A 26,278-nucleotide genomic window follows, 5' to 3' on the forward strand; every position below is an offset into this window, starting at 1 on the left:
TCAAATCAACAAGCATTGATTCCAATTAGTTAGCTCAGTGTGTGGTGCGTGTACTGGGTTGGACAAGAAATACACAGCCATGTTCGGTTCCTTGAGGACCTGGTGTTACCTTAAAAAGGCTTTCAAATACATTGTGTGTGTCTCCATGTGTGTGTGTCTCCATGTGCAGGGTGTGTGGGTCTCCATGTGTGCGTGTGTGTCTCCTTACCTGGGCGATCTGCAGCATCTCGGGGTTGAGTCGGTTGAGGTGCAGCATGAACTCGGCCAGGCCGATGAGCGCCAGCTGGATGGTGAACATCTTGCGGAAGGTCCAGTAGTCTGTGGCGTTGGGGAAGGTGTGCAGGGCCCACTCCCTCAGCATGCTTCGGGGCACCACGTTGCCCTGCACCTCCTTCAGGATGTCCCGCAGGACCTGGGGAAAGAGAGGGGGAGGGGGAGGAGGAGGTGGAGGGGTCAGAGGTTGTTCCTGTGTTGCAACAACGCCCTGGTGAGTGGTTGGATGCCCGCTGGGGGAGTTGGGCTGGGAATGGGTGGGCTCATCACGGGGTCACACGGTGGACGCTGGACCAGAAACACCCGTGTGTGGACAAGGGCTGCTTGTGGTCATCTAGTTTGGCTATGCCATTTGCTTTTCTCGACAACATTCCTTCCCAGCCAAGCCATTGAAAAACAATGACAGTTGTAACAGTTTCTCAGCGGAAAGTTGTTTATTTTTTAAGCCATACTTTTGGAAGAATCAAATCTAAAAATAATAATCTAAATCAAATTCACCAAATCCCAATCTGTTGGCTATTCACGACTCAAACAGCAAAACTCAAATAAACCCTCCCCACCCAGAGAGGCAGCCCATGGACACCCCCCTCTTCCTACCTGGTGGCTGGCCTGCGTGCCGCGGGCCTGCACCGTGGCCAGGCGGTCGTAGTAGCGCGAGATGGGGTTGTCGTGCTCGATGCCCTTCTTGGCGCAGCGCTGCTTGTAGATCTCCACCAGGGACAGAGAGGACGGGTTGTCCTCCACTAGCCGCATCTGGGGGGACACCGCCACCACCCGGGGCACTGGGGGGGGGGGGGGGGGGGGGGGGGGGAGGAGGAGGAGGAGGAGGAGGAGGAGGAGGAGGAGGAGGAGGAGGAGGAGGATGTGGTGGACAGACAGAGAGGTGAGGGAAGAGAAGGAGGGAGGAGTGATGGAATAAAGAGGGAGGAGAGGAGAGAGGAGAGCAGGAGCGAGGTAAAGGGTTAGGAGAGAGAAAAGAGAGGAGCACAACAAGTTAATCGTCGTCATCCAGGAAGGCAAACATCCTGACTCGAGGAAACAACAGTTGAGCTTGTGACGACCGCACCGCCGACCACGGGTCTAAACTCCACACCAAAATACTCGGGAATTTCCGCAATAACTGCAGCGCAACCACACTTGCTCCACACTTGCTCGCCCCGCTCCCAACCCCCGCCGCCACCAACAACCCACTGTCCGGGGTGGCAGAGCGCCCAGAACAGTGGGGGCTTGAGAGGGCCAGCTGGGGAGCCTGCTGTGAGGGACAGTGGTGGCGGTGGTGGTGGTGTCGGCGGTGGCGGCGGCGGATGCAGTCTAAACATTTAAATAGGCTGGCCCCCACGATGGGTTTACTGAGTTCCTGTCCCCCGGTTTCACCTCAAACCAACCAATCAGGGAGCGGAGGGGACATGGTGAGAAGGACATTGTGCTTGAAAAGGATCTAGATGTGTTTGTAGTCAGTGTGTGCGAGTGCGATTAGGGGTTTGCTTTGTGAGGGGATATATTGATTGAGAAAAGGGAAGGTGCATGCTGGGTAAGATTGAGAGGAAGTTTTGAACTCTTTACTCTCACACACACACACACACACACACCCACACCCCGCTTTGAGTGCGATGAAAAGCACAGTATAACCGCAACGAAGGACCATCGTTCACCAGAGGGAGAGGGGGGTCTTACCGGTGAAGAAGAGGTGTCTCTTGGTGGTCTCCTTCCTCTTCTCCAGACAGGGGTTGAGAAGGCGGAGGAGCTGCAGCACGCGCTCCTCCCGGCGCGACTCCGTCAGGCAGGCGTCGTTCATCACCAGGTAGGGGTATATCTTGCCGTTGTGGCCGCGGATGTAGAGGCGGCGGGCCGCCGTGTTGTGCTTCTGGACGATCTCCACCCTGGGCATGAACCTGGGGGGAGGGGGGGGGGGGGGGGATGAAGGAACAGGGAGAGGGAGGCAGAGGAGGGAGCAGAGTAGGGGAGAGGAACCCAGAGGAGAGCAGCGTGGTGGGGGATGAAGGGACAGGGAGAGAGGAGAGGAGGGGTGAGGAAGGCAGAGGAGAAGGGGAGTATGGGAGAGGAGAGATGAGAGGAGGGAGGAGAGTAGAATAGAAGAGAGCCGAGGCAATGGATTGGCGAGAGAAGAGAGGAGCAGCAGCGGGGGGGAGGGGGGGAGGCGAGGAGGAGACACAAGATGGGAAGAAGGGAACATAGGCGAGAGAAGGAGAGGAGAGCAGAGAAGAAGGACAGAAGAGTAGAGAGGAGAGATGAGAAGACAGGAATTGGAGGAGAGTAGAGAAGGAAGTGTTAATAGAGGAGAAGAAAGGTGGAAAGAAAAAAGAAGAGGAGATGAACATGAATCGGGGAGGAAAGAATAGGAGAAGCGAGAGGTGGGGACGGAGAACAAATCGAGGGAAGCGGAGAGGATAAGAGGAGCGGAGAGGAAATAGAGATGCGGAACTAATTAAAATGTGTGAAGTGGAAGGCTATAGAGAGTCATTTTCCATGACATGTATTCGTTTCTCCAGGGGCATTGGGTTTGTTAAACCCAAAGCATATACAGAATTAAACATAAACACACCAGCTAAGGAATTGCACGTGCATTCATGTCCTGTTAGTTACGAGCAAACAGCATTTCCGTATTTCAGCATAGTTCCGGCCCTATGGCTATGCACCAGACCCCTACCACGGGGGACGGGGGGACGGGGACGTCGCCAGGCCCGCGCTGAACGTACGGAACGGGAATGCTTTAGCTTAAAACCATTGAGCTCCAATAAAAAGAAGAATTAGTAAAGGCTAAATGACAGCAGAGATCTGACCTTTAGTTGGGACTGCATCGTCGTGTGACCAGCAAAGATGCTCACCATAATAAGATGCTCAAATAATAGATCGGAAAACGTGTAGTGCAGCATTCGCCCATGTGTGTGTGTGTGTGTGTGTCTGTGAGAGTGCGTGTGTGTGCGCGCTGTACCTGGCGATTTTGATGTAGTAGTGCGTGGGCTTGGGCATGAGGAACTCCCCGGGGATCTCCACCTCGGCCGTCTGTGCCGAGAAGTTGCTGAGGAAGCGGCACTTCTCCTCGATGAGGAAGAACTTGGGGAGCTGCTTGGTCTTGGCCTCCAGGATCTTGATCCACTTCTTCAGCTTGGAGATCAGGTTGTGCAGCTTCATGGAGCCCGGCACGATGAAGTCGAAGTCTGCGGGCGGAGGGGGGAGGAGAGATGGGGGGGGGGGCGGAGGGTTAGACGTGTGGGTTGCTTAACACGTCGTCGTATAATTGCTTAACGATCGTACAAATGTGTACGATTCGGCCCGACTCTCTAAGTGGTCCTCCACACAATAGGGGCCGGGCGGTGTATTACCAGACAATGGTAGCCCCCCCATTGTACAAAGCTATGCGAAAACGTGCAAAATCAACAGTGCATCATCAGGGCTCAGTTACCTAGTAAACTAAGTAACCATGTGTGCTGGTAATATGTAAAGGATAATCGTACAGCGAGACAGTCTTAATCACCCTAAAGGATTATTTTTTAGTACTTAATAAATCTACTTAAAAAAATTAGAATTATATTGATTTAAAAATGATTTGATTGCTTCCACGAAAATAATTGCTATACAAAAAATTACGAAAAATGATTATAAAAAATAATAATATGCCGGTAGAATGCCGTCATTTACCAATCAGAATAGATTCTTCAACAAAGCTGTGTAATAACATAGGGTTAGAATACGACTGGCTGCCGGGCTTCAACCCCTCAGTTGGACTGAGTGCTGATTGGCAGTGCAGTGACAGACGTCGCCTCTTGAGGTACAAAGTGATACTACGATACGGTACTGGTCGATGCTAGCTGCTAACTAAGGAAATATCTCTGCGACACGATGCATGTACGTCTTTGACATAACGTCACACTAACGATTTTACCTTCAGTTTACACTTTTATTGTCAATATATAATCTTACATGATGCAACTTGAAAAACATAGCCTTCAATGGGGGTTAAAATAGAGTTCCTAATACCTTGCAGATAACCTGAAAAACTCAATAATAACTACTTCCAAAGAATTATTACACACAAAACAGACCATTCTGGGGATGGCAAAGGGAAAGACATGAGCCACAAATACGGCAGCTTTACAAAGACTATCGTTCCTGATTCAGGTCACAACTCACATGGCGACCAACAGTGTGATGAGCTGCGGCAATAACACTCGGAACTAAGAGGCACTGAGCACAGCAAAGAAAAGAACCCCCAGGACATCTTTCTCTCGTAACAGCGGACCGCGCACACACACGAGTGAGTGCACACCGACAAACGTGTGTGGTTGCGTTCCCTTTATTGCCGTCGTGAAACAGCGGGGAAAAGGGTGGCCATGCTGCTTTCAAACCTTTCGATATTTTCCTAAGTGCCTTTCTCTTACATCTCAGGAAGGAATATATTGCTCCTTAAATCTATAATTAGTTCTCAATTAGTCACCACCTCATGGCCAGGAATTCAAGATTGCATTTTCCTTCCCTTTGGGGGGGAAAACTGAGCTCAAAGTTGAAGTCCTCTTTGATTCAGTAAAGTTAAGGTTGAGTTTGATTGTCCAATTAACAAGCATTAATTCGAATTAGTTAGCTCAGTGTGTGGTGTGTGTACTGGAGTGGACAAGAAATACACAGCCAGGGTCGGTTCCTTGAGGACCTGGTATTACCATTCAAAGGCTCTCAAATACAATCATTTTATTTCACCGATGGGCAACCGAGCAAGGCTTCAGAATCTCAGCGTGATTATCCCCCTAAACACTAGAACACAATAATACTCAGTGTTTAATCAGACACACAGCGTTTTGCTCGTAAAAGGGATTTGGCACCGAGTGCCCAGGCTATATTCAGGACGATGAGAGGGCAATATCTGGGGCCGTTTTTGCTGGGCTATAATTGAATACTTTTAGGAAATGTACAAGGAGGCGGTTCGTACAGATGGAGACCGAAAGGATTGGGCGACACATGATCTCAACGCGGCTCGTCTCGGTTTTCCTATTTTGTTCCCTCTCTCTCCCCCGCCTCCCCCTGATGGGCCGGGCCAGACAGTACGAGGCCTGTGGTTACTGTGATGGAGTGAGGCTAAGCACCAGGACCATCCTGCTTGACATTTCAGTTATGAGCCATTATGGCTCTGACTGACTGATGCTCGCCGCACCACAGCTCCCCTTTTAGCACAGGCCTCGGCTGTAAACCCCCCCACACACACACACACACACACACACACAGGTTAACAACCCACATACACCCAAAAAGACACACACACACACACACACACACACACACACACACAGACACACACAGGTGAACACAGATACACACACACACACACAGGTGAACACCACACACACACACACAGGTGAACAACACACACACACAGGTGAACAACACACACAAACGCACAGACAACAAAAAAGAAACATGCACACCCACGCACACATCAAACCTGCCATTCCCTATAGATTGTCCATCGCATTCAACCTGCGCTCTAAACAAATCAAAAGCCTTCCCGCAGAGTCCTTCACGCACAGTGAGGCAGTGATACAATCACATGCACTTCCTGCTACACCTCGGGGGGGGGGGGGGGGATCTCGGCTCGGAGAGGTGGGGGGAGGACAGCTGGTAAGAGACGGAGTATCCTGCCGCTAGGATAACTAGCCAGGCCGCCTTCTGACCTCTGTGGAGGAAAATAACACGCCACTGTCGACCGGAGACCTTCCGCCTGGGAGAAGCAGGGGAGGGGGGATGGAGGGTGGGAGAGAGGAGTCGGCACACTGCTGCTGCACCGCCAACACTGAACACACACCCAGGAGGGGCCAACGCCGCTGTGTGGGAGGACGAGCAGAGAGTCAGACATCGCTTCTGTTTAGAAGGGGCTCTGTGTGAGAGAGGCTCAAAGAGGAGAGGGGGGACATGTGATTATGATGTCACGCGCACGCGCACACACACACACACACTTTGGATGATGCTCCCCAAACTTGCACCATTTATAAAATACTACGTTTAGCGCTAGAGTTGGGCGGTTGAAAGGCTGTCAAGCTCTTCCAAATAAAGCATCTCACCACAAGGGAAACCAAAGCCATTATGCTAAATTATAAGTTGAGCCGAACAATGCAAAGCGTCTCCTTAGCGAAAACAAGTGTGTGTGTGTGTGTGTGTGTGTGTGTGTGTGTGTGTGTGTGTGTGTGTGTGTGTGTGTGTGTGTGTGTGTGTGTGTGTGTGTGTGTGTGTGTGTGTGTGTGGGGGGGGGGGGGGCAACTTCCCACGAGGGGGGAATTAAGGAGCCGGAGAACGTGTATGTGTGATTGTTTTGTTTCCAGAAGAGGCCCTTTAGAACAAAGGTCTGCGGAGAGCGGACCCACCGCTAACACGGTAACTCATGCAAATGGCGTGCGCCGTAATTGGATCTGAATGCATCCCCGCTGCCAAATGGTATGTGTGCACACATAAACCCATATTTTCCAGCCCACAAACCCTCCGACAGAGACGGCACCCCTGATGCTGGCGTTGGGGGGGGGGGGGGGGGGGGGCACTTGGCTGCTCAGCGGTGGAGCGAGACACTTTTTGTTCCGCTCTGGAGGCACGGTGACGTTCTCTCCCTCCAACGCCCTTGCTCCTCCACCTCCCCCTCCCCCCAAATCCCCACTGCCATGGGCAAAACCCAGGCGGGGGGCCCTTGCGTGACCGTGGCTCTTGGCGAGGGCCCTTATGAGACCAGGGTTCTGGCGAGGGCCCTTGTGCGACCGTGGGTCCTGGCGAGGGCCCTTACGAGACCCTGGGTTTTGGCGAGGGCCCTTACTAGGCCGTGGGCCCGGCGAGGGCCCTTGAGGGGCCGTGGTGGTGGTGAGGGCTGCGGGACCATCAGGCTCTCCAGAACTCCACCGTGTGACACAGTCCCACTACTCTCCCTCCTCCTTCCCAAGTGCCCCGCACCAGACCTGTCTTTCATGCGTTTGTCCGGTTCGTGATCAATGGTTGCATTTCCTCACGCAACCTTTTCACAAAACAATGTGAGGATGTTGCAAGTAATATAACATTTTGTGGCGGCTGCAAAATGGCAGCTTTGCCAGAATCCAACATACAATGAGCCATCAGTTGTCATGCTATGCACTCAGTGAGCGGATATAGTAAGCTGGTGTTTGTGTAGCTGCGATCGGTGTGAATCACTTTTCTGAATTCATGGATACATTTATTTCAACCCATCTAATCTCCTATACCTGCGACTTGGATGCTTCACCATGGAGAGCGTGCAGTGAGCGAACAGGTGTTTTCACCGGACAGCATGTGTATGAAGCACACGGTGTGCTTGCAGTGTCCATTTTACTCTTCTCGATTTCACTGCTCTCCTCTCATTGGCCGCTTCCCTTCGCTGACTCAGCCTCCTCCCTTCTCTTCTTCAGACTCTTTCAAACCCCCCCCCCTCATTCCCTCCACCTACTTCCCTCCCATCCTTAAACTGGCTCTTTCCCAGGGCCAAACACATTAGCACTGCTGGTTAGCGGAGGAGAAAGGGAAGAGGAGAGAGAGCGAGTGAGCGAGAGACGGAGCAAAGGAAGGAAAGAACAAAGAGAACCAGGGAGAGAGAGAAGCAGAGAAGCAGAGAGAGAACAGAGAGAACCAGTGAGAGATCAAGAGAGAGAACAGAGAAGCACAGAGAGACCAAAAGAGAGAACCAGAGAGATCCAGAGAGAAAACAGAGAGAGAACCGGAGAAAGAATCACAGAGAGAACAAAAGAGAGAACCATATAACCAGAGAGAGAACCACAGAGAACCATGGAGAGAACTGGGGAGAGAACCAGAGAGAGAGAGACCAGAGAGAACCAGAGAGAGAACAGAGTGAACCAGAGAGACATCCAGAGAGAGAACCGGAGAACCAGAGAGAGTCCAGGGAGAGACCCAGAGAGAGAACCACATAGAGAACCACAGAGAGAACTAGAGAGTACCAGAGAGAGAACTAGGTTCTATGGATTCAAGGATTGCTGACTTGAACGCATACCGATGGGCGGAGAGTTCACCTCTGCTACGCAAAAGCCAGGAACTCAAAGGAGTTTTCTTCCTAATTGAATAACCTGTCACACCTATTCAGTGTACAAGTGCGTGGCTCACACACCAGACAGTTGGATAATGTGGTATTTTCTCATGCTGCTGATTTAATATACTCGTGGTTTGGAAATGAATTCCGCAGGCGAAAGCCCCGACTGCCCAGCCGCCAAACATGCAAAGTTTGCCCTACGGGGGAAAACCTTGATGTAAAGCAATCTTCAGATTTTACCTCAAGCCAGGACCAGTCACATGACACCCCCTTCATCTCTGTACCTGAAGCACATGAGTCATACCGGCGGCCTTGAATACAGTTTACACAGAGTTCAGCCAATGGGAACGCTGCTGACCACAGCTCGGCCTATAGCAGGGCCGCTGAACTGTGTCATAGTGTTAGCCGACGCCAAGTGTAGCGCGCGGGGAGACTAAACACGCTCACATGAGGCAGCGCACAAGCTGTTAATGTTCCAAACCCACCGAGGTGTGTAAACTGTATGCACATGTTGAGACAGCCCGCAACACACACGCACACGCACACGCACACGCCCCCCCCCCCCCCCCCCCCCCCCCCCCCTCCGGACCGCTAAATCAAATCATTTGGTTGAGATCCTTGTGTTCTGGTGCACTTGTGTTCCAGATGCAGCACCACGAGGGCGTGACGTCAACGCACTAAACGCTAAAACGAACAGCACCTGGGTGTCGACGCACAGGGGAACAGACCAATGCATCCCCCCCCCCCAGGCCCCCGCCACATCTACATCCATCCCATGGTGGAGTGGGGGGAGGGGGGCTATCTGTTTTCCATTCTTCTTAAAAAGAACACGGGACTCAGCCTGGACGTTTTTGTTGTTCGTCAGCTTTCTGACGGATGGCGGGTTGTCTCCTGGGGGAGCGCCCTGAGGAGCTGTGATCGCGGAGGTGTTGCTGGCTTCTGAGTCACGACAGCTTGACACGCACCTGCCGGCCACATGCTCGGCATACAAACCGGCGCTCCGCCTGCCGTGCGCACGAAGAGAGACCTCCATATGCTCGCCACGCTGTGGCTCTTCAAAAAAGACCTCCAAGTCACGACACCCCGCTCCGAGGGAAGGGGAAACATCAGATGGGCCGCTGTTAGCAGAACTAAGCGTTCAGGGCGTTTACGTGTGGCGATGCTCAAGAGGAGAGACATCAGGTGAGCGGGGGGCGCCAGGTGTCTCCAAAGGAGGAAGTGACACGGGGCTTCAAAGCGGTGTTTGCGTCGTGGGGGTGTAGCTAAATGTATGGGTTATAGTTTAGAAATCACCACAACGCGATTGCCACGAGGACTGTGAGTACGGCCTGTCACAGCTATGTTCAGAAAAGCTTCACACGGAGCGACGGATCAAAACATCAATTAGTATGAAAATGTAACGATGGATATACAGATTCAATGCTCTGCTTGAATGGACTGCATCCTATTACGAGGAATTCGCTTCACTCACAACAAGACAACAACGATCCCGGCCATTGAGGTAGCCTCCTTACGAGAGGAGAGGCAGGAGAGGCATTGAACCAGCGAACCTCGAGTTCACATGTCCCAAGACAGCGCATGCATCTACCTCTTTATCAACCGCACTGTCATAGCGTTAACAAGGACGGTCTGTGGCTCAGCAGGGCCTTCCAATTGAAGGTTGGAACCGCAGCGGGATTGAACCAGCAACCCCTCGGCTGTCAGAACAAATGCAACACGTCTAGCGAGAGCCCAGCCGGCTCTAATAGAGTCAAAAGGCGATCGAGAACGTCAACCGAAAACGTCACGGGTAATAAAGCGGATGAAAAGCGACTGACCTGTGGCGAACTGCCCCTTCATCTTCTGGAAGACGGGGTCCTGGGCGGTGGCCTGGGCGCGGCGGGCCAGCGACTCCGAGGCGGCGCTGGAGAACATGGTGGACACGTTGGACACGTTCTCCAGGCCCACGCCGAAGGTGCTCACCAGCTTCTTGACAAAGTTGAGCGTGTGCGGCGTGATCTTGGCGTCCGACACGGCGCCGCTCTTCTCGAACGCCACCGAGTAGCACTTGGCCAGGCCCTGCTGCAGCTGCCGGAGCACCTGGTGGGTGGGTGGGGGGGAGAGAGACGGAAGTTTAGCTTTTGAACAAACCTTTATTGACGCAAATGCACAGAGCTTCAACAAGGGGGGAAAAAAAACAGCCATACCCTGAAGAACACGCACATACTTAAGACTCAGACCATGTATAAAACAAAAATAGATAAGCGAGAGAGACACAGACAGACAAATACACAGAGACGCACACAATGAAGGGCAGGAAGATGGAGATTAATATAACTATTTGAAATGAGCCGTGGCCTATCAATTGCGATAGTAGAACCTGTAGAACATGTATTAAGTCTTGGCTCTCAAATGTGTTCAGTAAAGTCTTAAGCACGTACGCATATTTAGAATGCAGAGAAGAACCAGTTGTGTATTCTAATAGAGCTGTTTTAATTACCAAGCCCCCCCCCCCCCCATCCCTGCCAAACAACAAAAGGTTAACGTCTGGATATTAAAACGTAGACGACAACACCACCACAGGAGGGAACTGCTGTAAGGAACAGCCATGTAACGTTATTCTCCCAGGAAGTCCCAGTCCGCCCAGTGGAACGATGCACAGACAACACAGCTGCCATTGCTGCTGAGGGTCTCAAACTATCCCAGACACACACGCACGCTGGCGGCCCCCTTAACTTGCTGCGGTCCTCCCGGCTCACTGCACTCCTCCATCAACCATCTCCCCTCCCCCTGCTAGTGTCTATCTCCTCGTCCACACACATGTGCACGTGCGTGCGTGTGTGTGTGTGAAGGTGTGTGTGTTCACGTGTGCAGGTGTGTGCATGTGTCTGCCCGCGTGTGTGTACCTGTGTACGGGTGTAGGTACGCGTGTGCACGCATGCATGTGTGTGTGTGCACGCGTGCGTGTGTGTGTGTCTGTGAGGTGGTCTCCGTAGCATGGCTAAAGCACTTTGCAAGACCGCCAGGTTCAATTTGGACTCTGATGTCAGGGCTGGCTCTCTGGTTGTCAGCGGCTACACTGAACCCACTCAAGGGAGAAAACTGCGGTGAGAATGGGAGGTGATTCTGGGGAGGTGGGGTGGGCGGGTGGGGGAGAGCCATGGGCTACTTATTGAAGTCAGAGGAGAGAGGAACTACACCCATGAGAAAAACAAGGATGCCGGACGCACACACACACACAAAACTCCTTTTGGGAATGAATGTGATTTGTTCAGGCCATTAGGTGCTTAAGATAATCGGCCGTAAATGTCAGCGGAGCACTATAGGTAAGAAATAAAGTCCTTTCAGGAGGAAGACTTTTCACCTCCAGGATCGATAATTACCACTTATTTAACACGACTCCGAAGGCCAGTAAATATGGAATGCACTGCTTTATTCATTTTGGGGTTGGGCACGGGTTATCTACCAACCGTTGCAGACGACACACACACACACACACACACACACACACACACACACACACACACACACTAAACATGGCGACCCCCGTGTCACCGGCAGACGTCCTACCTCTTCGTGCCAGTTCTCCCTGAACCACACCATCTGGTCCACGATGCCCTCCAGGGAGGAGAGCAGGGTGGGGTGCAGCTCCCGCTGCATGTGCATGATCCGGCTGCAGCGCCACATGGGCGCCGTGGCCCGGATGGGGCCCGGGTCCGAGGCCCCCGAGTGGGGCTGGGCCCCGACGGAGCTGGGCTGCTGCTGGCCCGACGCGTCTGGAGGAGGAGAGGGAGGAGGGATCCGTGAGGAAGAGGAGGAGGAAATCATGAAGAGAAGAAGGAGAGGAGAAGGAGGAATGCATGAGGAAGAGGAGAAGGAGGCGAGGAGAAGGAAGATGAATAATGAGGAAGAGGAGAAGGAGAAGGTCGACATGTGGAAGAGAAGGAGGAGGAATACATGAGGAAGAGGAGAAGGAAGTGGAAGAAAATAATAGTTTCGAGAATGATAGATGGGTGCAGAGAGAGAACATCTGCCTTCATCAAGAGGTCATTATCCTTCCTTCAGAAGTCACAAGCCAAGCATTCAAAGACGAATGTCATCAACGAGAAGGTAAGATTCACAGATCCCTACAGGTGAACATTGAGCTTTGAACCCAGAACCACTTGGCAGGGGTGTCAAAAGGCTCTGGGTGCAAACCTATCGAAGGAGTAGGAGGAGGAAGGTGCAGGATGCGTTAGGCAAGGCATCAGAGAGGAAGAGGAGGGTCTTTCCTTACCACTTTTGTAGCGCTCCCGCTGCTCAATCTTTAGCGTGAGGTAGAGCGTGCGGATGGGGAAGTAGACAGCCTGGGGGTACACTCGTCCCACCTAGCAGATAAAAGAGGGTCACAGATTACATTTCAAAGGACTCTTCTCTCTCCGTCTCTCCCCCCCCCCCCCCCCCCCCCCCCGGGAACATACCCAACGACTATAGAACCAACCAGAGCGGAGGAGGAAAAAAATTAAAGGAAGGGAGAAAGACAAGGAATGGAATGAAAGCGGGGAACAGAAAGAGGAGAGCCTAAAGAGAGCGAGTGAGAGAGAGAACGAGAGAGAAAGAGCGAGTGAGAGCTAGAGAAAGAAATAGAGGAAGAGAAAGAGAGAGAGGGCAATACAACAAGAGAGAGAACGAGAGAGAAAGAGAGCGAAAGGAGAGCGAGAGTGAGAGAGAGAGCCAGATAGAGAGAAAAAGATAAATGAGAGGTTGGTGTAGTTGAAGGCATTGTTCATGCATGGTGTGCGTGCCCGATGATTGCGGCGATGTATCCAGGGACCGCTGCTGTAAGATAGCAAGCGTTTGAAGCCTCGAGTCAGGGGAGCAACAGGAAGTTAAAACACTTCATGGCTGAAATTAAAAAAAAATCTCAAATGGAACGCGACTGATGATGAAATTGCCCTCCAGACTCCCAAAGAGAAGACACACACACACACACACACACACACACACACACACACACACACACACACACACACACACACACACACACACACACACACACACACACACACACACACACACACACACACACACACACACACCTGCTTTGGAAGTTGTAGATGCAACATGCCATTGATTTAAATGTGTGCTCCGACGTGCTAGCGTGTGGGTGAAAGAGCCGTAGCGGTACTGCTGGGGAACTGGGTCAAGCAAAGGCCCCGAGACCGAGAAACAAAGCTGAACAAGGTGGACTGTACCTATAGCAACCTGACGATGTCATGATGATGGTGGCCTCTTACAAATAATCTTCAGATTAGAGTAATTACTAAAATACGGATACACTCTGGCATCCAAGATATTATTATTTGTTATTATTTAGCCATAAGGCTTTACTGGTATGCACCAATCATTAATAACATTAACATTTTACGTTTGGATTATTTAGAAGAAAACCTTTTATGTGGACGATTCACTGAACAATTTGAGTGCCTCCTAAAGAAATAAAATGAAAGCTGCCAAACTGACATTTTCTTACAAAGTTGAAATCTAAACCAATATGCACAAAGAATGTGAATGGCAGCAGATTCAACACAACAATGTTCAATTATTCATGGCAGTCCTGTAAGGATAGAAAAATACATGACACCGCCCAAAATACACTTTCTAGCCAATAAACTGAAACTCAACACTCAAAATGGACTCTTAAAGCAAAATACATGAAAAGTAGACCAGTCATCCGTTTTCTGAGGCCATATTCATATCTGAACTCTAGAAGAGCACAACTTTAAAACAGGCCGACTTCTTACTTAAAAAGGAAGAGCGAAAAAAAAGGAATATGTCCTTCTCAGAAACACACAAGGGTACACACACACACACACACACATACCCACCCACCAAAGGCCAAATAAGCCATTTCTACAAAACAATGCCTTCGTCGCAGGACCAAATGCATTTCTAAAGAGCTACACAGGCCCCTCAGCCCGCGGGGAAGGTAGGGGAAAAGCTAACCGAGGCAAAGGAACACGACCGCGGTGGAAGAGGGGCACCGACGAGAGGAGCGGCCACTTGAGAAACTAAGGACTCATTACGCGTCAGGCGGGAAACATTTTATGCGGCGTTTCATAAAAATAAAAACCAATCCAGCCACAAGTTGACATAAGGGCTTAATATATCTGCTAATGGTCTTGGTGCATAAGTGCTCGTCTGCGGGTAAAAAAGAGATGTATTAAGAGGAACATTTTCTGCTCGAAAGATGAGGCGGCGGTGGTGGTGGTGGTGGGGGGGGGGGGGCGCTTAGAGGTACTGGGAGGTCTACAAGGCCGTCAGCGGCGAGATTAAAAATGGAAGAGGAGGGTTTGGAGCGTGCAGAGAGGAACAGAAGCAGAGGATCAGCCCTCTAATGGCTTGATCGGAAATGTCATCTTTGGGCTAGCGTGGTCCGTGCCGAGGGGGACGGCGGCACAGGGGAAATTGAGGGGGGGGAGAATGGGGGAGAGAGGGGGAGGAGGAGAGAGGGAAAGGGGGAAAAGAGATGGGAAGGGGGGAGAGAGATGGGAAGGGGGGAGAGAGATGGGAAGGGGGAGAGAGGGAGGGAGAGAGTCGGGAAGGGGCGAGAGAGATGGGAAGGGGGGATAGATTGGGAAGGGGGGATAGAATGGGGAGGAGGGGGAGATAGAGGGGAAGGGGGGGGTGAGTTTGGAAGGGAGGAGAGTGGTGAAGGGGAGAGAAAGAGAGAGAGAGAGAGAGAGAGAGAGAGAGAGAGAGAGAGAGAGAGAGAGAGTGGTGAAGGGGGGAGAGAGAGAGAGAGAGAGAGAGAGAGAGAGAGAGAGAGAGAGAGAGAGAGAGAGAGAGAGAGAGAGAGAGAGAGGTGAAGGAAGAGAGAGAGAGAGAGAGAGAGAGAGAGAGAGAGAGAGAGAGAGTGGTGAAGGGGGGGGAGAGAGAGAGAGAGAGAGGTGTAGGGGGAGAGAGAGTGGGGAATGGGGGAGAGAGACGGGAAGGGGGGGAACAATTGGAGAGGGGGTGAGAGTGGTGAAGGGGGGGGAGCGTTGTGAAGGGGTCTGAAACGTTAACACTACGGAGGCTGAGAGAGTGTGGGGAAGTCATCCCACCCCCTCCGCGACACACCGCCCGACGCATCACCCACCCGTAGGCGCTCTTCACCTCACCTTCATCAATATTTCACTCTAGTTTTTTTCTTCTTCCTTTTTTTTTTCCTGACGTGCCGGAGAAACTCTAAATAATTCAGAGGCAGCGGCGGAGAGATAAATCCTGCCGTGCATTAAAAGAAGCCTTTTTCTTTTTTTTTACCCCTTCCACATGAAAGAAGAAGAGAGGTTGCCGGGGCAAATAAAATTGAAATAGTGACAACCTGTTCACCTTCAGCCATCACAGGCGGACCAGGAAGACCAAACGGAGGTCAAACGCCGGAAATGACGTCCGAAAAATGCCCTGAATCCATACATGATGCGGTCCGAGCGGTGGGGGAAAAGTGGGAGCCGGAGAGGTCACCGTGGAAACTCCCAAACAATGAGTTTGGCTCCCGCCGTTCGCAAGCTAACTTAAGTAGCAGCGCCCATCCCCCCCCCCCCCCCCCCTGCTAACAGGAAGTTAAGCTGGGTTGAATGTCATCGAGGCAAAGTTCTCAACCGTGCTCTTTTTGTTAACGCCTGGATGAGAGCGCTAGTTAAGCACCTTCTAAATGTCAGCGTTAATGACATGGGGCGCTGTGATGTGTTCATTCGTTCGGAGTCAGACACACTAAGTAGGGCCTGGCGTCTCCGTGCCGACGGAAGTCTGCCCGTCACGGGCTCGATCGCGCGTCGGATCTCTGCGAAGTTCCGCGGTTCCCCGCCACCCATCTCTATCTCTCCCTCCTCTTCATTCTACATCCAACTTCTTAAAATAATTTAAAAAAAACTAAGGGAAAACGGTCTCCTGATTGAAGTTCACACTTCATCACACTCACGGATCAAGTCTCTCACATCTTCCGTTCAACACCTGTCGCCTGGATAAAGTAAAGTGAAATAAACAAAACCTTTCCACCTGCGTTCAGAAGCCGTGCCGTCTCTTTAAGCCTGCCGGATCCTGCGCCGGCTCTCTCTCTGTGGCGGCGTGCTACGGGAAACAGGAACCACGAGGGCTGTGCTGTGAAGATCACCCTCTTCACAAATTCCCCTTGGATAGAATACTCCATTAACCGAAGCAAATGAGTCCCCCTCTTGAACAGTCTTAATTACAAACGCTGTTCTCGCCGTGCGGCAGCGTGCCGTGTTATTCACAAACGATCCCGCGAACAAATAACGCACCAAACTAGCGATGGTGAGGGAATCTGAAACGCCTCATTTGGGAGAGGGGTCACACTTTGGCCGAGTGTGGAACCTTTGTGTCTCGGGGGAAGAACACGAGGAACAAGACGTGAGAGAGCAGCGTCGAGAGCCCTGAACCTACCACCAGGCAGAGCCTTGCTAAGATACTCAATAAACCCAACAGTAAAAGACTCATGGAGTGAATGATGGGGATGTTAGGACAAGGACATGGGGCGCCGAAATGTCCTCGTTTTGGATTCTAAAACCCCCAATCTCCCTATGAGGTATATAATCATATAACCCTTCATCGATCGCAGCCCTGAAGTGCTTCACGGTTCGGCGTTTCACACTTTCACACAAAAACAAGCTACCGTGTAGCGACACTCCTCCGATGCGATCCAAGGTGACCCCTTTCGACCTCGATCGCCGCATCCAATCCTCATCCAATCATGTGACCCCCCCCCCCCTCCCTTTTCATACGCTCACCTGGCTTATCAGGTTGAGCAGTGGCTTGCCCTCCGACCCCACCAGGCAGGTCAGCAGCTGCGGTATCCACGCCAACCACTGGATGGGAGGCACGCCGATGCAGTACTTGTCCACGGCGTCCGCGAGGGTGTTCTTGTCGTCGAAGCTCAGCAGCCAAAGCACCTGGGAACAAAGATGGAGGGAGCGTCAAGGAGAGACGGGCGCGATATATATGAGAGATAGAACCAGAGAGAGGGGAGACCGTAAGAGAGAAGCTGAGACAGAGCGATAGAGACCGTCAGAGCGACCGAGACGGAGAGTGAGAAAGAGAGAGATAAAAGCGCAGGTGGCAGTTTGGCGGGGGGGGGGGGGGGGGGGGACAGACGGACTGTGACATGATTAAACACAGTACTTCCGTTATAACAGAGATCATAATATGCTAGATATCAGGTTCTAATGTGATTTCCGCCAGGCCCGGAGACGGGCTTTGGAGGCGATGGCGGTGCCATTACTCAGCTAAATGGGCTGGTCAGGGCGGTGCTCCCAGCGGGGCCGTGGCGGGCAGACAGGAGGGGATCGTGGGGATTTTAACCACGGTTCATTGGGCCATCAGAGCCGAGCTGGGTTCGAGGCTGAGCATATCATTCATACGGGCGTCTCTCCTCGTGTGTGTGCATGGTTGAGTGTATGGATCTGTGCGCATGCGTGCGTGGTCGTGTGTGTATGGACGTGTGCCTGTTGATGATTGAGACGCTGCCCCCCCCCCCCCCCCCCTCCTTCACCTTCCTAAGCGATGCAGGCCCCACAGCGTGGGTATAATTACTGATAATGACCGGTCATCTCCTCCCATCCATCAGCACCAGGCCCTGCCATGCCCAGACCGGTGCTCTAGGTGGCTTAGCACCAGAAGCCCTGCCCCCCTCCTTCTTCAGTGACAACATCGCCACGGCAACAGAAGATCTCCCCGCTCAGCGCCAGTGTCAACAAGCACGCAGCTTGCGATGAGGAGTCATTTCAGTAATTTTGTGCATTTTACAGGATGCTGTTAAGTAAATAGGCATTCAGCAAAATATTTATGGATGTCTTATAAATATAATATAAATATATACATATTTAGATATCAATTAATATACATAAATACCAAATGTAAAATATTTTTCGGGTTGGCAACGTGCCTATAACCGAACGTAATGGACTAATGAATGGCTGTTGTGCAAATAATTAATAGTTTCCAAGGAATCTTAATTCACACTAAATGAATGGACGGATAGCTGATGGAACATTTGGAGTGGTTTGTTAGTGTTGTGGCTGTGCTCTCTCACTAGGACGGAAGAGACTATATAAATATTAAGGTGTTTTGTGCGCGTCTTTGGTGAAAACGTGCATTTCTGGTTGCAAGAGAAAGCACTTTTGCTTCCTAGTCTAATCTAATACAAGGTGTATTTTTTGATTGGACAAGTCAGCTACGAGACTGACATTGCTTTGAACAAGGAAAAAATGCCATAACTGTCAACGCCAGCATTCACAAAAGCATATAATAACATGGCTGCATTCCTATTCACTATAAGGATTAGGATTGGAACATCTTGCAAGGTTTTAATGGATCCGTACAAGGCATTGGACAGCCAATCAGATTACACCAAACTAATTCATTAGTCAATTATTCAAAGGCCCAGATGTTTCCTAGACAGATCGACCTACCAGCATTAGCAGTGGACTGTTACCACTGGTAATTGGTAGGCTAATCTACCCATAATCCAACTGGCTGGACAGTCCCATGTGTGATGTCACTATGGGTAGCTTTTGAAATGTCTTGTAACGGCTAATCAATCCCAAAAATCCCAGAGGAAAACAGGGGCTCTTAAATGTCACTACCTGTCCTAATCCTACCCATTCAGACCCATTTCGTTAGCCGCTGCAGAATGGTATTTCCCTTATTTGTGCCATTTCCACCTCTAATAGTGTTGCCCATGGTTGGGGGAATCAGCAGGGCAACAGGAATGCCTGCTATGTTAAAAACCCTCAGGTTGGTGGGGGGGAGATATGCCCAACAGCATGGTGCAATATTTGCCACCTAAATATTTGGAGAGAGAGAAGAGGCAGAGCTTCATAGCACACAATCCTTCCATTAAGACATGTAGAAAAAAATCTAAAAGCGTTTTGCAGAGTTACGTCATAAACTGCCGTTTAGCAAATAATGGCAGAAACCTCAGAAGGAGTGGACATTTCTAGGATAGACAGGGAAGGTTTTCTTTTCCTTTTGAAAGAGCAAGAGATATTATTACATGTCAGTATTCGTGTATGACTGATTAGTTTTGTTCAGTAAAATATATCACTGTTAAAACATGGATACAGCACACACACACACACAGAAAGAAATATTCCCTCAGTTGGGTAGAGCACGGAAAGAGGTGAGGGAGACATGGATATTAAGCTGCTAGGACGAACAAAGACAGGTGGTTGGTAAGAGGCCGTGGGGACGAACCTTTGAAGCCTGCATCTACTGTTTGATCATATAGAAGAAATTGGACCGGCAGTTAGGACTCGTTTTAATAATATCTTCTTATTGGCCCACTGATAAAAGGTCATATTAAGGAAGTACTCTAATTGGTTCAATTTCTAAATGTCAATGGCCCCATTTTCTTCCCCATTAGCAGGATGAAAGAAACTTCAGAATCTGATTAAAAGATTAAATTAATCAAATAAAGGGGGATGAACATGAAAATAAATTTGTTAAAGACTGGATAGAATAAAGTAATTAGGCGAGTATTGAATGTCTGGTATTGATTTTGACTACATTGTGTGAGAATGGTCGCATAACAACACCATGGCGCAGCTCAACTGAAATGATTCCCAATCCTGCGTTCAAATGACCTCCGCTCAACACATACACCACAGTCACCCATTCGCTCAAATGAAAACTAAATTTTGACACTCCCCGTTGCATGAAAAACCGAAGACGCAGTTCATCAGGGACCTCTCCAGGTGGAAGAACGGCGGAATCTGCACACCTCATCTCCACTCAAAGTCACACGCTTGCGACCCGATTAAGATAACGGCTTACAAGGACCAATGGCTTGCACTGTGAGCAGCAGTGCGGCCATTTTGAAAGTGGCTCAAATCTGTGGTGTGTGCACTTTGCAGTCCGTCCGTGCCAGCGGTGACCACTGCCCGCACCAACCTGCAGTGCGTTTGACCTTCTAACCTTTCCGGTTCCTTCCGAGGGCCTCGTTAGTGGATGGAAACGTTTTAACAAGTTCCCGGGTCACGCCCGCCTTACACAACCCACCTTAACTAAACGAACGAGCACAATCGGAACAAATCTTTACAACGGACCGATTCCTCGCCAGCGAACGGAGGTCAAATACCTTGTGCTGGGGGGGGGGGTTGCGCCTCGATAGCGCTATTGCCAAACAATGGCGGGATTGCCAAACGATGGTAGGGTCGGTGGTTAAGGCGGGCGGGCAGACGGTTGTTCAGAGTCGCACCGGGATGTCAGGCTAGCTAGTCGGCTTTTAATAGCCCCCTGTGAACGGGCAGGTGTGCAGAAGGGCAGCGTATGAGGTGTCTTGACTGATTGAGCTCGGAGCCTTGGTGGTGCGATGCTTCTTGTACAACATATTCAGACCACCCCACACACACCACCACACACACACACACACACACACCACACACCCCACACACACACACACACACACACACACACACACACACACACACACACACACACACACACACACACACACACACACACACACACACAGGTAACTGCTAGCTACTATAGGCTATAGGGGTGGATGTGGTTGTTAGTGAAAGGTCATAGGGCTGTGAGGGAGGAGGATCTGGGGAGACCATTAGCCCCCCTTGCCTCTCCAGGAGGGTCCAGTCCATGTGATTACCACTTGGAATGCCATCAATCAAACATCTACTTCCTGCCTTGGAATAGACTTGTGTAGGTGTAGGGGAAGTGGACGATGCTGAGGTATTTTTGTTGTCATGGTGAAAAAAACATCGGCTGAAATGTTTTAAGAGCTAACCTACCTGTGACGTTAAGACCAGAGGAAGTGTGACTAAAAATGAGTGTGAATCACATGGAAATAGACTATTGTGTAGCCAAGATCATGACACTTAAATGAGCGCACATGTAGAGATGCTCATCGGCACCTCAATGTGCTTTTCTGAGCGACAATCTCGTTAAGTTTCTCTATCCTGTCTTCGTCAGACGTGCGCTTGCCAAAGCTATAACGGGGAAGTTCATGAGGTGCACTGGCTACGATGTTGTCTTTCCGCGAGAAAATTAGAATGTTAATTTACTTTCTCTCATGCCACAGAGAGCATAAAGTTTGTATATTTATTTGAAAAAAACACTAAACTGCTTGTTTCCCCCTCTCCCCCCAGTCATTAGTGGAGATGTGCTAACGCGCGTGTGCCTTGCCAAGCGTCTAAATACCACCCATGTGCATGACGCTAATACACGACTAGCTTAATTAGCCCCACTCAAACCATTAAAGCATGGCAAAACTAAACTTCCTTTGCTCTGATGCTACCAATCACGCACCATGTAAACAACAAAATAGCCCAATTTGAGATCTCATTTCATTCCCACCTCGAAAATCAAAGCTATTTTACCCAGTGTATTATCTGTGAATTATCCATGGCCATCTTTTTTTTTTTGTTCTTTTGAAAGCATTTTCGCGACGTCAGCCTCATGCACTGGGAAACACACAACTCTTCATGGCAAAAACACATAGCACCCTTGTCCCTTGTTGAACTGCAGGCTTGTGAATCATCTGTGAATGAACCATCTAACACTTCCGAAATCTTTTTTTTTTTGCCATACACCAGCCTATTGCAGTTCTGCAGCAGACCGTTCTGCTCACCTTCGCCAGGTACTTGCGGGACTTGCTCTCATTCTGGTGGCGGCAGGCGTGCAGGTAGCAGGTGATGGCCGACACGCCCAGGTGGAGCTGCCGGTCCTTGACGAAGATGTTCTCCAGGTAGTCGCCCCACATCGCCCAGGCCTTCACCAGCACGTCGTGCATCTGCACGGCCGCAGAGAAGGCCTTGTTGGCCTCCTCCGACCTGGGGAACCGAACGAGAGGGGGAAGGATGTTAAAACCGAGGGGGGGGGGGGGGGGGGGGGGGGGGGGGACAGGATGGTCCAACGGTTAGGGAGTTGGACGCCTGCCGAAAGTTTCTGGGTTCAATCCCCCATGTCTGCAGTCCACCTTTAGGAACCCTTGAGCAAGATGCCGAAGACCCCTACCAGCTCATTAACCGCATGCATCTAAAGAACAGGTAATCCTTTGGAATTAACTGTCTTTTCTCCAATCGATTATATTACTTTTGTACTTTTTTTCATCACAACAAGAACGATAGTATCCACAGACATGGGAAGATATATGTCAACTGAGGGGGATATGAAAGAGAGAGAAAGAAAGGGCCGGGCGGGCAAGTTTATCAAAGGAGGGTTAGAATGATTGAGTGGCTGAGAGACAGATTATGATGACCGCTGAACCATGAATTATGTAACACACATCAATAAGCAGCATATTTCACATTTCATTCAACTTAATCCTTGATCCGCTCCCATCCGACCCTGACGTTGGAGAGTAAAGCACTAAAACGCTGGAGAAAAGAAATTAAGTCACTAGAGTTTGCGGGGGGGCGGCGGGGGGGGGGGGCGTCACTCGAAACCCGATACAGGTGGAGCCGAACGGAATACGCCATGCAGATCAACGCTTTTAATACCGGCTGACATTCCCAATGAATCTCTCTCCATCTCGCGCCAAAGTGACAGAGACGTGTCAAGGTAAAGAAAAATATAATGAGAAGATGAAGAACGCGGCGGCTGTCGGATCAATCTATCCGTGGAAAAACGCTTCTCCGGCGACCAAAAAAAAACGAAATTGCATCGGAAAACTTCCCGAGTGACGAAAGAGATCCCTGGGAAGTTGCGACCACAACATCCCTCCTCTAAAGGAGGTGGATAGTGCAGCGTCTCAGGACCTGCTCCATCATGATAAGCATCAGAATTCACTATGTGGTGAAGGGGCTTTGGGTGAAGGCACCTCCGCAACTCCACGATAGCCTTGCCCGGTACAGGCAGTCCGGGCTATATATGGGGCGTGGCCAGACAGCAGGAGGGCCGGAGACAATCCAGGGGAACCCAGGCACGGGGGAGGGTTGAGGGGGGGTAGGGGTAGAGCTGGTGGGTCGGGGAGGAGGGGGCGGGAGATGGCTGCTTCGAAGAAGACAATTTACGCTGACAAGGGAAACATTCTGGATCATCAGCCGTTTTTGGCGCCGGGCTCCGACGCCCCCCTTTTGCCGCCGCTCTCGTTGGCACACTGCTTGAATAATTTCCAGCGCTCTCCGAGGCTTTGATTAATAAATAAGTGGAGCAGGACCTGGAGGGCATTACCCTGCAGTCAAAGAAACAGAGACCAGCCGCCCATACAGAGGAACGCCGAGCAGATGTGCTGAGCCCCCCGGCACCCTCCCCCCCCCCCCCCACAAGCACCTCCATTACAGCGCCGCTTTCAACCGCCACGGCACTGCATTAAAGCGTCTCCCCAGCCAATCAGCTATGATGGGCTATTATGACGGGCGTTTTGGCGTGTGATAAAGTAAACGAGGCCCTTGATCACTGTGGTGAGCGGAGCGGCAATCCTTATAGTACGTCTGTCTCCGGCATCAGGTGGCCTGTTCTGGGTTATTTGTGAGTGTGTAAACGCGGCCGGGTAAACCGGTAAACGGGGCGCGCAACGCCGCCACCGCCGCCGTCGGGTTGATCCAGTGCCTATTTAATGAAGCCAGGGCCGATCTCAATCACACACGCACACAGAAGTGTTCGTAGAAGGGCAGGAAACACACAAGCGTGTAGTTGACCGCTCTCCCTGTGCTCCGCGGCGAGCGCTCCCCACAGCGTGGAGGGGAAACTTAATGATTGTGTTAAACCCCCGTCGAGGTGGAGCCAGGTTCTGCTGATCCCAGAAATTCCCTGCAAATTGCCTCCAGTTAATTATTCGGCTGCACATACATTTAATAAGCCGTCCCCAATTTGCCTTTCACCCCTCAGGAGGGCATTGTGCCGAAAACGATGAGGGGGTAAGGGGGGTAGCACAGGGTGTGGGTGTGGGTGTGTGTGTGTGTGTGTGTGTGTGTGTGTGTGTGGGTGTGTGGGTGTGTGTGTGTGTGTGAGAAAGGCGGCTGTCTTTGTCGATGGGATGAACAGAGGGGAGAAAAAGAGAGCGAGCGAGCAAAAGAAAGAGTGATTACATTTCTGCCATTATGTTAAGCATATATCTTTATGCAGGGTATGTCCTCTAAAGAACGTCTGAATAATTGTGATCAATATAATTGAAGTTTTAAAAATGAACATAGGGAATTTAACTAAATTATACCATAAACTATTATAAGTTTGAAATGTTGAATAATGAAGCTGGATTTGTTTTTCTACCATCGTGATCTCTTTTACCTCTCAGTCACAGGCAAAAGCCATCTGAAAGAAATGCACGCGCTTTTTGATGAAAATGAAGCTTTCAGATTTATAGAAAGATTATTTTTGCTTTTGTTTAAATAATCGAGGGAAAAATGCTCATTAGCGGTGGCCCTATCTGGTGTGCCCCAGACAGCTCCCGACAAACATCATCAAAACAAAAGGCCTTTAGAAGTGAGGCGTGACCGAGACGGACGGGCGAGGGGGCTTACTTGTTGATCTGAGCCAGGAACATGCCCTTTAGGGCGTAGAACTCTGCCGTCATCTCCTTGGTGAAGTACTTCAGGTTGGTCGACTCGATCACCTCAAGACCCTGCCAACACACACACACACACACACACACACACACACACACACACACACAGACGCAGGCACGCACGGAGAGACACACAGGCACACACAAATAGACACACACATTAAGCCACAGCCATAAAGACACACACACACACAAAAAGACACACAGAGAATGCAAAGGCAAAGCCATCAGTGCTAATGTCACAGTAAAACACTTTGGTCATGCTACGCTAGAGAACAGTGAAGTAGATGGCATGATAGTTTATCCAACACAAGGCTAAAATACAGAGCAGGAAAAAATAAAACGCACAGAGGAAGGAAAACAAGAGAGAAAATACAAAGAGGCTGCAAAGTGTTCATTAGGAAGAAAGTAAAGAGGGTTGGAAGAAGCTAAACTTCCATTAGGCTGAAGCTGTGATGAGTTGTCTCCTAAGTACTGCTGTGACAGACGATGGAGGAAGGGGGGGGGGGAAGAGAGAGAGAGAGAGAGAGAGAGAGGGAGAGCGAGAGCGAGAGCGAGAGCAAGAGAGAGAGCGAGAGAGAGAGAGAGAGAGAGAGAGAGAGAGAGACCACTGGCACTTTAAAGGCTTGCGGTGCGTTGGTCTGACGCTGTTAATCAGGGGCGCTCCACGGGCTTAAGAGCAAATTTCAGAGTTACACCCTCTTCGAAGTCTCTCCCCACTATAACTGTCCCCCTGTAGAACCAGCAACGTTCCTCAACCTCCGGCCTAACAGGCCTTCAGCTACTGCTACCCATATACAAAATATATGCTGTGGACCCTCATCCTATAGTAAGAGTCTGGATGCGGGATCCACACTTAGTGCGCTGCTATTGGGCATGACGTGCAGTTCATATGTGCAGGACATGAGGAGGGCTTACCTGCATGCACTCGTTCTTGCCCATGACACCGGCCAGCTGCAGGTAACACTTGACCTGCTGGCGGATCTTCTGGAAGCAGTCGACGATGGGCACGGTGGGGATGGTGTGGATGCGGCTCAGGATGTCCAGCGCCACGTTGACCAGACCCTGCGGGGAGAAACGGTATCCGTGTGGGTATTAAACCAAAACAATATCGGATCGCTTAAAAAATATAATGAAGGAAGGATTCAAAGTAACCCAAATTAAATGATTCCGATAGTACAGTTTTAAAATGTTTTAGTCCTCGACCAAAAAGGTTCCCGGTTCAATCCTCATGGTCCACTCTACTGTATTGGTAAATCCCACTTGAGACACAATAGCCTAGGGCTGGGCGATTAATCAAATTTTGATCGCAATTTCGATTATAGTGTCAAACGCAACGCAAAATTACCGGTAACATAATTGTTTTTCGATTTTTTTTTATTTTTTTATAGAAAGGGCCGAACAGCTTGATACATATCTGTACATTATTTTAGATTGGATCAATTTCTTTTTGACCATTTTGTGTATTTTCTTTCAAACTTAAT

The 26,278-nt window shown here is 50.4% G+C and overlaps 1 protein-coding gene across 1 annotated transcript in view; it reads right to left on the reverse strand.

Annotated features, from left to right (window-relative positions):
* The window catches only part of trrap (transformation/transcription domain-associated protein), a 121,286-nt gene that overhangs the window by 4,866 nt on the left and 90,142 nt on the right, over positions 1-26,278 (reverse strand). Inside the window, exons 61-71 of the mRNA XM_056576640.1 lie at positions 25,713-25,859; positions 24,751-24,851; positions 21,918-22,119; positions 17,059-17,220; positions 12,567-12,657; positions 11,861-12,066; positions 10,129-10,390; positions 3,227-3,452; positions 1,948-2,165; positions 871-1,055; positions 209-412 (exon numbers count right to left, since the gene is read on the reverse strand). Of these exons, the coding sequence (XP_056432615.1) occupies positions 209-412; positions 871-1,055; positions 1,948-2,165; positions 3,227-3,452; positions 10,129-10,390; positions 11,861-12,066; positions 12,567-12,657; positions 17,059-17,220; positions 21,918-22,119; positions 24,751-24,851; positions 25,713-25,859 (2,004 nt within the window). The remainder of the gene's footprint in view (positions 1-208; positions 413-870; positions 1,056-1,947; positions 2,166-3,226; positions 3,453-10,128; positions 10,391-11,860; positions 12,067-12,566; positions 12,658-17,058; positions 17,221-21,917; positions 22,120-24,750; positions 24,852-25,712; positions 25,860-26,278) is intronic.

Source organism: Gadus chalcogrammus, chromosome 18 (genome assembly GCF_026213295.1).
Source record: "Gadus chalcogrammus isolate NIFS_2021 chromosome 18, NIFS_Gcha_1.0, whole genome shotgun sequence".
In the NCBI taxonomy this organism is placed as follows: Eukaryota; Metazoa; Chordata; class Actinopteri; order Gadiformes; family Gadidae; genus Gadus; species Gadus chalcogrammus.